Source organism: Bombyx mori, chromosome 16 (genome assembly GCF_030269925.1).
Source record: "Bombyx mori chromosome 16, ASM3026992v2".
Taxonomy (NCBI): domain Eukaryota; kingdom Metazoa; phylum Arthropoda; class Insecta; order Lepidoptera; family Bombycidae; genus Bombyx; species Bombyx mori.
In genome coordinates this window covers 8,745,389-8,757,263 of record NC_085122.1, presented here as the reverse complement: position 1 = coordinate 8,757,263, position 11,875 = coordinate 8,745,389, and the positions used below count along the sequence as shown (strand labels likewise).

At 32.9% G+C, this 11,875-nt stretch overlaps 3 protein-coding genes across 8 annotated transcripts; 2 read left to right on the top strand and 1 right to left on the bottom strand.

The window, feature by feature from the left end:
• Positions 1–438: 438 nt before the first annotated feature.
• Positions 439–10,549, bottom strand: LOC101742264 (transport and Golgi organization protein 2). Of its 6 annotated transcripts, none has more exons than XM_062673059.1 (7): positions 10,510–10,549; positions 8,645–8,816; positions 7,883–7,996; positions 7,060–7,180; positions 6,136–6,357; positions 5,577–5,675; positions 439–603 (listed from the first exon to the last, which is right to left on the bottom strand). In XM_062673059.1, exons 2-7 carry the CDS (start codon positions 8,784–8,786, stop codon positions 534–536), a joined length of 768 nt encoding a protein of 255 aa, XP_062529043.1. In that variant the 5' UTR covers positions 8,787–8,816; positions 10,510–10,549; the 3' UTR covers positions 439–533. The 6 variants fall into 6 exon arrangements, with proteins under 6 accessions (XP_062529043.1, XP_062529042.1, XP_062529041.1 ...); XM_062673058.1 differs by lacking the exon at positions 10,510–10,549 and adding an exon at positions 8,873–9,092 and having other exon boundaries at positions 8,645–8,791; XM_062673057.1 differs by lacking the exon at positions 439–603 and adding an exon at positions 2,238–4,350.
• Positions 1,511–4,238, top strand: LOC101742402 (zinc finger protein 593 homolog). The gene is made up of 2 exons (XM_004928787.5): positions 1,511–1,762; positions 2,441–4,238. The coding sequence occupies exons 1-2, from the start codon at positions 1,651–1,653 to the stop codon at positions 2,776–2,778; spliced, it is 450 nt and encodes a 149-aa protein (XP_004928844.3). The 5' UTR covers positions 1,511–1,650; the 3' UTR covers positions 2,779–4,238.
• LOC119628344 (serine--tRNA synthetase-like protein Slimp) lies at positions 2,762–4,238 on the top strand. Its single transcript, XM_012692799.4, has one exon. It carries the CDS (start codon positions 2,762–2,764, stop codon positions 4,121–4,123), a length of 1,362 nt encoding a protein of 453 aa, XP_012548253.2. The 3' UTR covers positions 4,124–4,238.
• Positions 10,550–11,875: the final 1,326 nt, after the last annotated feature.

Below are 11,875 nucleotides of genomic sequence, written 5' to 3'. Positions count from 1 at the left end.
TAAGACGTCCGGTGCATTCTAACGGATAAGACGTCCGGTGCATTCGTGTGTAGCGATGCACCGGTGTTCGAATCCCGCAGGCGGGTACCAATTTTTCTAATGAAATACGTACTCAACAAATGTTCACGATTGACTTCCACGATGAAGGAATAACATCGTGTAATAAAAATGAAACCCGCAAAATTATAATTTGCGTAATTACTGGTGGTAGGACCTCTTGTGAGTCCGCGCGGGTTGGTACCACCGCCCCGCCTATTTCTGCCGTGAAGCAGTAATGCGTTCCGGTTTGAAGGGTGGGGCAGCCGTTGTAACTATACTTGAGACCTTAGAACTTGTATCTCAAGGTGGGTGGCGCATTTACGTTGTAGATGTCTATGGGCTCCAGTTAACCACTTAACACCAGGTGGGCTGTGAGCTCGTCCACCCATCTAAGCAAAAATAAAACCGCTTCAGCTATACGATTATAAACTTAATTGATAAGCATAAAATGAGCTCTAACAATATCTTTGTTCTACACTTTTTTGTCTTTATGATTATGCACCAATGCCCACGATTTTGCCCATGCCCACATTGAAGCATATTCCGGGTAGGAGAGCGGAGGATCTCAGAACAAAATGCATTATGTTTGTTTTTATTGCATTATATATGCTTTTAAAATGCTGGTGCAGAAGGCAACGGGAAACCACTGCACTAATTTCCCACGAGAGTCATGAGCAGGTCGTATCCGACTGATGCATGACCACGACCACTCTGTCAAGAGTGTACGAATAGGAAAAATGCTTTTGATGCACCTTTTGTCAAGTTATTGCTGGGGTCCATAGACATAACCAGCAGTCACCATAAATGCTTTTCGTTTCACCATGGGACATAACCAGAAGATATCAATTATATTTTATAACTGCAATTCTCCAATTTTAAGTCCGGTATTACGGTAGAAATAGAGTAGTGGTAGGTACTTTGTATTGGCTATGTTGGGTAGAAATGGAGACGGAGAGTGACTGAGACGGTCAGGACTCATTGAGTGCCAAGCTGTTGCCTAGACTATAAGCTCCCGGCAAGATGGTTTAATAACTTGTGACCGGCTCAGTGATACATATTAGGAGTGGCCCACCTTGTAGACCAGAGTGTCACGTAGATATTAGGGGTTTTGATATGAATAAATAATGTTCGTAAGAGAGTAGCCGCCATGACAGGTTTTTAGCTGGGGATACCAGTTAAGTGATTTTTACCATTTTATCTGGGACATTTTTATGCGTTCGTACTTATTGTTAGATTAAAGTATTTTATTATTGTTGAAGATTTAGACATTTAATAACATTTTGACAATATAAGACAAGTAAATGATCACCATTTTATTTACCAGATTATATTTCATCCCATATCATTTCATTTCAGTTCATTTTATTTCATGCCATGTTTCATATTAATCAACTTCATTTCATTTCATAAAATCATTTTTCATATAAAAAAGATATATATAAAAGATTAGGCTGCATGGTATGATACCTTTGCCTTTCCAATTAGAAAAATAAAACTACTACTACTGTTTCGCAAAGTCGTTCGTCAGCTGTGTGTGTTTAAGTGTATAATCTATGGTGTGTGTCACTGTGTGTTGTGTGAACATAGTGTGTGAACCGTAATCAGACCGACATGACATATAAGCGCAAGAAATATCATTGTGGCGACACACATTTAAAAAAGCGGTGGAGAGTGCGTAACAGAAAGAAAGATTTGGATGAAATAGACCAAGATTTAAAGGAAGGTTTGTCTTATTTATATAGCTAAAACTTGGAAAACACGTGTGTCTTCTTTTTTTTAGGTTAGATAAAAGTTTATTAAAAAGAGTAGCACTGGAGCTTCGACCTTTTCCAAATAAATCATCTCAGAAAGACTGACACTGATATATTTCCACAAAAAATGAAACATAGATTCTAAACCGCTACTGGCAGTTGAAGATTCCGTAAAAAATAATTCAGGACTACTCTTAATAACAATACTGCATAATAAGGCACGGTAATTATCTATGTGTACAGATATATAATGAGATGTATACAAAAGTTTGGATGTTTCTGCCTTGCAATTATTGTAGATATTGTATTGTCAGCAATAATACATTGTTTTACCTGGAATTTTGTCCCAACATAATGAGATATACATTTCTACTCGCATTATAACTAAGATGCTAAATTCCCATCAAGCTAAAAATTTGTTTAGATAAATAAAGAAAACTATGCAAATTTAAATTGTCTAAATACTTTTTATTATTATTCTGACACTGATTGAATGATTTGCTTTTGCATTACGTTCCACGTTGGTCTGAACTGTATTGTTAAATCTAAAAAGATAATTACATTCATTGTACAAAATCATTATTCTTAAGAATGCTATTTGATAGTTTTAGTGATTAATTTATATTAAACTTTAATTTTTGATGTTTCAGAAAATGCTGAAAAATTACTGAACCAAAAAGTTGATTTAGATCTGCCAGGTGCAGCACAACATTACTGTCTACATTGTGCAAGGTATTTCATTGATGAACAAGCTTTGAATGATCATTTCAAGACAAAAGTCCATAAACGGAGATTAAAAGCACTCGAGCTTGAACCTTATACTATAGAAGAGTCAGAGAGAGCTGCTGGCCACGGGAGTTTCAAAACAGCAACAAAACGAAAAATTGTTTCACAAAATATTGAGAAATCTCAAACAGATGAAGATGGTGATGCTATTTTAGAGGAAAGTCCAAACAAAAAGAAGAAAATTGATGACAATGATATATAAAACTCATTTCTACACACTGTTCAAAACACGAAACCTATTGGTAACCCCCAAAAGATATTCAGCTCTTTTCATCAATGGTGCCAAGGCAACAGAAAATTATGTTTATGTCACTCCTTATTTAGACTTTCCAGAAAAATTTCAGAACATAAATAATATAAAAAATGATTTGAAAAAAAGGAAATACAATTATAATTTTGAAAAATTAGAAGAACTTTGGCACGTTTATGAGGAACTGAAACAAAAAAGAAATCAATATGAACAACAAAAAGATCAACTAGCTAAGGAATTAGGGAAGATAATAAAAAATGAGTCTGAAAAAGAAGCAATTAATAAGTTAAAATTGCAAATCACATTGATTAAGGATGATATTAGGAAGATAAAAGCATCTCTATGGTCAGCTGAAGAGGCAGCTGTTGTTGAAGCACTGAAGTTACCAAACAATTTGCATGATAAAACCCCTGAAAGTGACAGTCAAATAGTGTACACACATTTAAAACCTCCAAAAAATGACAAGAATCACATAAAAATTGGTCAAGATCTCAATTTAATAACTATTAAAAACAATGAAAACTACTATCTAAAAGGAGATGCAGCAATATTTGAACTAGGAGCTAAGTTTTTATTCAGTGACATTTTAAAGAAAAATAATTTCATACAATTCTCAAATCCTGATTTTGTGAAAAGTGTCATTGTTGAGGGCTGTGGCATCAACCACACTAATCCTGATACAGTATTTATACTGCATCATAATGAAGATACTCAAATTAATTCAGACAGTAGACTTCATTTAACAGGTGGTGGTTCATTGTGTTCTTATATGGCATATCATGCTAAAAATGTTTTGTATCCAAAAGTATTGCCTCTTAAGTATTTCAATATGGGTAGACAATATGTTCCAGTTGCATCTGATTTTAATAGTCTTTTAACAGTTAGTCAAGCTGCAGTTGTAGAATTTTTTGCAGTCACAAAAGCTGCTACAGATATAGATGAAATGTTGGATAATTTGATAGAAATTTTGAAGCAATATTACAGTAGGTTTGATTATCATTTTCGGATAAGTATGACAGCTGCTCATCAGCTTAACATGTGGGAATCTTTGAGGTTGTCTGTGGAAATGTATTCCAGCTCCCAACAAAAATATGCTACCATAGCAAATGTATCCTTAAGTGGTGACTTCATTAGTAAGAGGCTGATGTTTACATATGTGGATAATAAAGTTACAAAATTTCCACATATTCTGTCAGGTACATTGTTGAATGTACCAAAATTTTTGGCTTGTGTTTTAGAGCAAGATAATGACTTTTGTGTTCCAGATATATTGAAACCTGAAAATTGGAGTTTGTAAAATATAACTTAAACAAAATGTAATAAAATGAATACACAGATTTTTTTTGAACCATTGTTATATATTTATAACTAAAACTTGAACAACAAAATAAAAACAATTATCACAGGTCAAATTGGTATTTATGTTTTTCCCACTTGGGTTCTATTTTATCAATTGGTGATTTCATGGATATTTCGTGTACTTCTAAATGACCAGTTTTCGTGAGAAGCAATATAGTTTGCGCCCTGAAAATAATTCACAATTACTTTTCCTTCTTTTTTTGCCTACCCACTTCCAGTAACCTCGAGGGGGTATGCTGACTTTTATTTATTGTTCTTGTAGGTAGACGAGCATACAGCCCACCTGATGATAAGTGGTTACCGACGCCCATGGACTTCAGCAATGCCACAGGCAAAGCCAAGTCGCTGCCTACCGATAAGTACTCTCCACAAGCCTCGTTTGAAGGACATGTCATAGCGTTCGGGAAAAACCGTAGAGGGGAGCTCTTTCCCAAGCCAGTTGTACATGGCAAGAACGTACGTACCGAATGTGTAGGTCAGCCTGGGAGAATCGACCACCGGATTGGAATCGCGACCCACTAAGAAAATTCGACAACTATCCTATAAAGCCTAATCACAGTGGAAAGAACGTGAAACATTTCCGCCTATCCTGTACAGATTTCTGTTTTTATGAGCGTTTTTAGTATTATTTTCAAATTTAAATTATTTTATTAAGTCTATATGTTGCGTGAAGCTTTTTTTTCGAATCTTTTAATTTTTTTGATAACCAACGCTGTTGAAACTAAGTATTTAGTATTAGTAGGGCTGTATTGAATTTATTTTGTTGCAATTAATGTATTTCAACTTATCTGTATTATTTTATTTATGCACGTAAAAATTTCTTTGACCTGATTGAATTATTTACAAAACATCAACAAAATTTTGTTGATATTGATGATATACTCATTAGTAATATGTACTTCTACAGACATAGCCTTAAATATTGAAACGCAACCTTTTTTCCCCTGCCTAAGCTGATAGCCTTTAGAGGCTATTTCAGCGTAACCTTAACTAGTAGGTGAGCTCACGGGGCTCAAACCTGACGACGTTGCTAACACGAACCCTTAGCAAGAGCCGTGCTTCGCAGAATCTACCACCAGATCGGAAACGCGACCCACTGAGAAGATCCAGCGAGAAACTCAGTGGGCTGTGTCTGTGGGTTAATTTACTCGTCGAGCCCTTCGTCACAAGCGACGGGTTCGACGAGAACGATGACCGGTGCTTGAGGTACCTAAAAGCACTATTAGTGGATCGGGAAGATCCGAAATGACGTGTTTTGGGCGACGTCGACTGCTTCCCATTCCGTCCGCAGGATCGGGAATGAGCAACTTTTAAGCACACATATTAAAAATACAGTAACACTACAACAAGTATGTTGTTATCTTCAAAAATAAGTGAATTTGGCATCTTACCTCGTTCCATATCTTTCTTCAGGTACACAAACAAATATAGAACTTAATTCTTCATATAAATTAGGCCTACGTTCTTGTAGTTGGGCGTCAGGTAGATGCCTTAAAAACAAAACAAAATTTTACTTAAAATTTACAATTTTCAAAGTAGGTACTTCAAATTGTGGAAAACGCCTACATACATGTGGTTTCGATCGACTTCACGATTAAAATATTATCACATACACTAACCGAGCCCGTAAAATTAGATCTTTGTAATTAAAAATTACTGGTCGAGAGGCATCATATGAGGTTTTGCTGTGTGGTGTTTACCTATACAATATGAGATTTCGAATTCACGTGTCAAGGCGAGTGGCGACATTTATTTTGTGATTTCTATTCGTTCCATTCAGTATTAAGTACTTAGGCTGTGAAAATCGTCCAAACATTTAACAGAAAAAAAAAATCAACGGAGACTGGAAAATTTAATGTATATCTAGAGTTCCACTTTCACAAGCCTTATATTGATATTGATACTTTACTCTGCAACTAGAAGTTAACAAACTAGAAACTTATATTGTACCTTTCATTACACTTCAAGAGTGCAGTCAATTCTTCTAAGAGTTTGCTTTTCATAGAAATTTTATTGAGTCCCTTACAAATATCATGCATTTTAGTAAGGCCGGCTTCAACTTTTTTCAATGGCATATCGGGTAAACTATTTCCGAAACCCAAACAAGGATCTGTATGTGTTGTTATTGAGTTTGTGACATTCGTGAAGCTATTTATGACTGGCGTGGTGTTTCTGAAAACGAATGGGGAAATGAAAGGGAGTCTGATTGTTTTAGAACTAGTTTAAAATTTTCGATTTTTTTTATCGGAAGGAAGTTAGCGTAGAATTTTTTTTTTTTTAATTAAGCGATATGCCATTTAATTGCTCTTTAAATGTTCTATTAGAAAGCTATGTTTACATGAATCCTCATTACGACAATTTCATGTTTGCCATAATGTTTATAATTTAATTTTAAGGCTATATTAGCTTTCAGTGGATTCAACGACCACTGATGACGTCATAGTGCAACAATTTACATGCAAATAATTTTTTTGTATTAATTATTATAAATATTGCCAAATTAGGATGTTTTTTTTAATTAATAGAGCAAATTGGAAGCAATTCTTTAAGCAAAAAAATTACAATAAAGTGGATATTTTAGGTTTTATAGCAAAATCAAATTTTAGATATATTTTTTTATTAATTAAAAGTTAACTAATAGTAATAAGCGTGGAGCAATTACGGATTCTAATAGAGCATTTAAAGAGCAATTAATTGGCATATCGTTTAATAAAAATATATATTCTACGCTAACTTCTTTCCGGAATTTTTTATTATTATTTTTATTCTATGTATGGTTGTGTGATGACGTAAAATCGCCACGTAACGTCGTGTAATCACAGAAAAGCATCCCAAATATTGGGAATATAGAATAATTACTGGACTGAAACCTACCCAAAGTCCATTGCTACAAAAATGAAATTATTACATTCTTCAAAATAAGATTTCATTTCTTGAACATATGATGCAGCCTCATTTTTACTTTTCACAAATTCTGCTACAATTTTACCTCGGCCTGTTCAACAAAATGAATTATAAAAAATAGTAATAACAAAGAGAATACATTTAAATTATTCTCTCTTGTTCCAGATGGATAGATGGGTCACATGATGCTAAGTTATTACTAGAAATCATAGACACCACAATGTGAATGTGGTCACTCTAGGGAACCTCCCACCCTTCAAATTAGAATACCTGAATGTTTGATGGCATAAATAGGCATGATAATGGTATCTACCAATACCTATATTATGTAATAACTCCAGTAATTGTGAACATTTATAATTTTGTACAATGTTTTAATGTAAATGGCCAGTGCACCCCAAATTAAAATTTGATTACCCTTTTTGAGCTAGTTAATTTAAATCATACTAGTATCATTTCAAATGTTGAAGCTCTGGGTATGTGAAAGAAAGTCAAACCAATAAACAATACATTGGCTAGTTTGTGCAATAGAATTCTCTTTCTCACTCATGCTCCTCTGTCTCCAAAATGGTTGACTCACCAAAGCTAAACATAGCCTTCTCTGGGTTTGTTTTAGTATCATAAGAGAGAGGGTTGGTCATAAAAGGCTTGTAAAAATTACGTAGTAAAAAAATTTACAAACTATTTAATTTTTATAATTTTCTCTAATCTTATACTTATTGATTTATTTAGTCAGTTTTATTGATAGTCTTATTTTCATATTACTTAATTAGGAGTATTAATCAAAAATTACTTTTTGCATTTTTCTTTGGTGTATTTGGTAAATTCAAAAGTACTCCCATTTTCTTTCTGAGGGGAGACACAGCAAGCCACGTCCCTCCTTCACAGCCCCCTTCTAAATCTAATCCTGTAACATGTAAACATTATTGTAGAATCCTAAGAGTTACTTATAATATTAGTAATAAGCAATTTTGTAATTTAAATACTTAATGGTTTTTTTTCATATCAAAATAAAAACAAAGTACCTATTCCAATTTCAAAAAATAGGTCAATGGTGAATCTATTGGTACTGAAATTTAAATATCAACCAATACTGGTGCACATTATTGTTTTACTGGTACTTAATCAGATGTCATTATATAATACTAAAATATTATAAATTATATAGTCTTAAAGGTTATAAAAATAAAACATATAAATACCTACTAACAGTAACATCTATACTAATATTATAAAGAGGAAAGATTTGTTTGTTTGTTTGTTTCGAATAGGCTCCGAAACTACTGGACCGATTTGAAAAATTCTTTTTCCATTAGAAGCCGACATTGTCCCTGATGAACATAGGCTACTTTTTTTTTTTTTTGTTTTCATATGTGTTTTAATGTTTCCGAAGCGAAGCGAGGGCGGGTCGCTAGTAAACATATATAGACTTCTCATCATCAACCTAGTTTTCCTCTGCTGGACAAATGCTTACCAATTAACACCAAACTATAGACTCTTTATAAAATAATAAGTATATTATTAAAATAAATGGTATAGTAGGTATTTCCCAAACCTCCAATGATATTTGGATTGTCTTTCCAAGGCGCAAGTTCTGCAGAAGGTCGATCATAAAATTCATCTCTATTTGTTGCCACTATCAGACTGTAGTCACTGTCTGCATCATAGCTTCCATTGTATACGAATAATATACACATAGGTACTGAAAATAAAAAAATAAGTTTGGTCTTAATACACTATTTTAATGAATTTTAAGTAAATATTCATACAATTCATTGTTTACATTGTAAACAAACAAGAGGTAAACAATGAAACATATTCAATTTCATTACTTGAATAGCAATGTTATTGTTAAGGATTATAATTATTTTAAGCTTCTTCTTTAATTCAATTGTTTTGTTATAACAATTGACAATATTTTACTGGGGTAATTTACTCTTAAATATTTTTTCAATTAGACGTACATGTAGTCTGTACCCATTGTACCCAACAATAGGTGTTATCGGTACCTTAAAATGGGGCGATTAGGGATTGAGAGGCGAATCGGGAAAAAACCGGGAAAATCTTTCGACGCTCAATATTAGTTTTATATTCGTAGCAAAATCTTCCATTTTTTCTAGTTTAATAGTAGAATGTTGAAAGTTCACAAAACAACTCTGAATATGCATGATAATAGCTGCTAACTTATAAAAAATCGCGTTTCAAATTAACTTTCTGTGGTGGTAATTATTTTAGTGCTAGAAACTTTGCTCTCCTTTATTTATTTGATAATAATAGAAGACGACCGTGATTTATAAACGTTATTTAGTGTTTGAACCATCATATATATTAAAGGTAAGTCTCAGTTGTTCTTGGTTTTAATGTATTTGATAAAATAATCTGTTGTTTTTGGGGATATTGGGGACGTCTTAGGTACAAATAACAACGAAAAAGGGGTCAATTGGGATGAGACTCCGTGAAATGGAAACGACCTAAGTATAAATAGGTACAGGTTTGTAGGGTTGTCTATGTAGTTATAACAATATTTTTTAAATTTGTTGGTAAAAATCTGGTTTATTCATGATGTTTTTGTCTAGAACTTTTATTCAAAACTATCAATGTGTTATTTTATTGTTTGGTAAATATTTATATTATCAGTTACGTATTGTTTTCTATTTTTAGATATGCCTCGCGTGTACGTATCAAAGAGTGCAAAGCCTTATAAGAGATATGATCCCTTAATATTAAAAACAGCCATAGAAGCCTATGAATTTGGGAATAAGATTTTAGTTGAAATAGCTAAGCAATTTAATATAAGTAAGTCGATTTTGCACAGACATGTAACAAGAACAATGAAATCTCAATGTGGACAAAAATGTCTAAGTAATACATAATAAAATATTTAATATTTGTTCAGAGTGGGGTTATTCATCTGATTAATCCATGGAATAACCGACACACCTAATTTCTTAACCCAGATAAAAATATCAGCCCCGTGGTCTCCGTCAATGTTCATTCGGAGTTGTCCGATTGCGCTGAACTAATTTTAAGTGATGAAATAGATGTTTTTTTTAATTGTCTCACAACTTAGGACAAATCTGTCGCGGATCATTTCCCAAGTAAATTAATCATAAGTAAATAAATGTAATCAAGTTGATGATAACTTTGTTGGTGCAACTAAATAAATAAAAACCAAGTAGTGCCAACCCTAGCAAATTTCTCATGTCGTCCCAATTAACCGCAATTTCCGGGTAAATAGGGATAACATCTATTTTTGCTTTTTTTGCTTAAACTGGAATGCTAGTTGCATAGTTTTAAATCGGACAACAAAGATGCCTACAAGACTCAATCATTTTGATCCTGATATAGCATTATATACATCAACAACTACCTTAAAATTGGTCATAAAGTTGGAATTTGTCCCTAATCGCCCCATTTTACCGGTATATTATATTTTCACTATCTCTATGAAAGACGTTACCGTAAAATGGGGTAAATAGGGACAAAATCGACCTTCAGATTGAATTTTAAAATAGTTCCAATTAAATAGTCACTGCTCAACCAAAGAAATAAGTTGAGTCTTGAACGTACCTAGGTGATAAAAACCGTTACATTATTTTAATTATTCATTTTAAAGAAATAATTGGTAAAATAATGGCCGTCCCAGTTTACCCCGCGTCCGGGGTAAATTGACACGGGTAAGGGTTAAATTGGGATATTTGTAAGGGTTGTCAGCTCGCAGTACTGCGATATATAATAGGTAGGTAGGTAGATGCCATACAATTATTTATATGGACCGAAATGATGAATACAATCCTTAATTTAAGCACAATACACAACATAGTGTAAATTAAGCTGGTTTCTATTCCGAAGCGATGTGACGTGAATGATAATCAACAATACAATGATCAAAAAAAGTATGTGCATGTTATATTTTTTTTTAAATTATTATTATTTAATTTCCTTAAAAATCACAACTTTGAAACAAACTCATAAAATAGAATAAAAAATAGAAAACAAAAGGACTGGAAATGCAATAATACAATTTTATTTAATCAACAACGACGCGTGAATAGATTCTGAAATAACAAAAGTTTTGATTCATTTGAGTTATTTTTAATTTAATTTCTTTTTATTGCTGTAAAGGACATACGACCGGGCAGATGTTACAAGGTAAATGTCACGAAAAAAAAGTAATTATATATATACTTTTCTTTTATCTATAATACTTACATAAACTAACTGATAAACACATTAACCTTCTTTACATCACGCAATTGAGTGATAGTATAGGCTAAAAATCTATTATAAGATATTAGTGACAACCCTAACAAGCCATCCCTATTTTGTCTTTTGGCGTTCCAAGCTTGTGTTTTCTCGTCCCTAATTTTTCCAGTATCGTTCCAAATTACCCCACATACGTCCCAATTTTCCCCAAAAAGAAAGGAAAAAATATACATTTTTTATTTTGTCGAAATATTGTATTTAAAATAAGAATATTGCAACTTACCGTTTGTTTTGGTATTTCCAGGTATATTAAAAACTTATATAAACTGTGATCTTATTGAAAAAACAACGATAATATTACTTTTTGGAAAAGTTGTTTAAGCTGTTTTAAAACGCACTTTTCAACCACTATTTTCAATTTAATTTGATGAATTTTTGGGACCAACTTAACTCATGTTTAGTACTTCCATAGTTAGCTTGGTTTTTCTTCTATACATTGATAAATATTACCTTAAAGAAAATCAGGTAGATTCCGTGCTACAGGTACTTTGAGAATCCTCCGCAGGTTTGTCCCAATAAC

Excerpts from the sequence above, each read along its gene's own strand:
- LOC101742264 (XM_012692801.4), bottom strand. The coding sequence starts at position 8,918 with ATGAAATTGAATATGTTTCATTGTTTACCTCTTGTTTGTTTACAAT. Across the intron at positions 8,792-8,872 it reads ACCTCTTGTTTGTTTACAAT|TACCTATGTGTATATTATTC; the intron begins GTAAACAATGAA and ends TTTTATTTTCAG. Across the intron at positions 5,676-6,135 it reads CTCTTGAAGTGTAATGAAAG|GCATCTACCTGACGCCCAAC; the intron begins GTACAATATAAG and ends TTTGTTTTTAAG.
- LOC101742402 (XM_004928787.5), top strand. The coding sequence starts at position 1,651 with ATGACATATAAGCGCAAGAAATATCATTGTGGCGACACACATTTAAAA. Across the intron at positions 1,763-2,440 it reads AGACCAAGATTTAAAGGAAG|AAAATGCTGAAAAATTACTG; the intron begins GTTTGTCTTATT and ends TTGATGTTTCAG.
- LOC119628344 (XM_012692799.4), top strand. The coding sequence starts at position 2,762 with ATGACAATGATATATAAAACTCATTTCTACACACTGTTCAAAACACGA.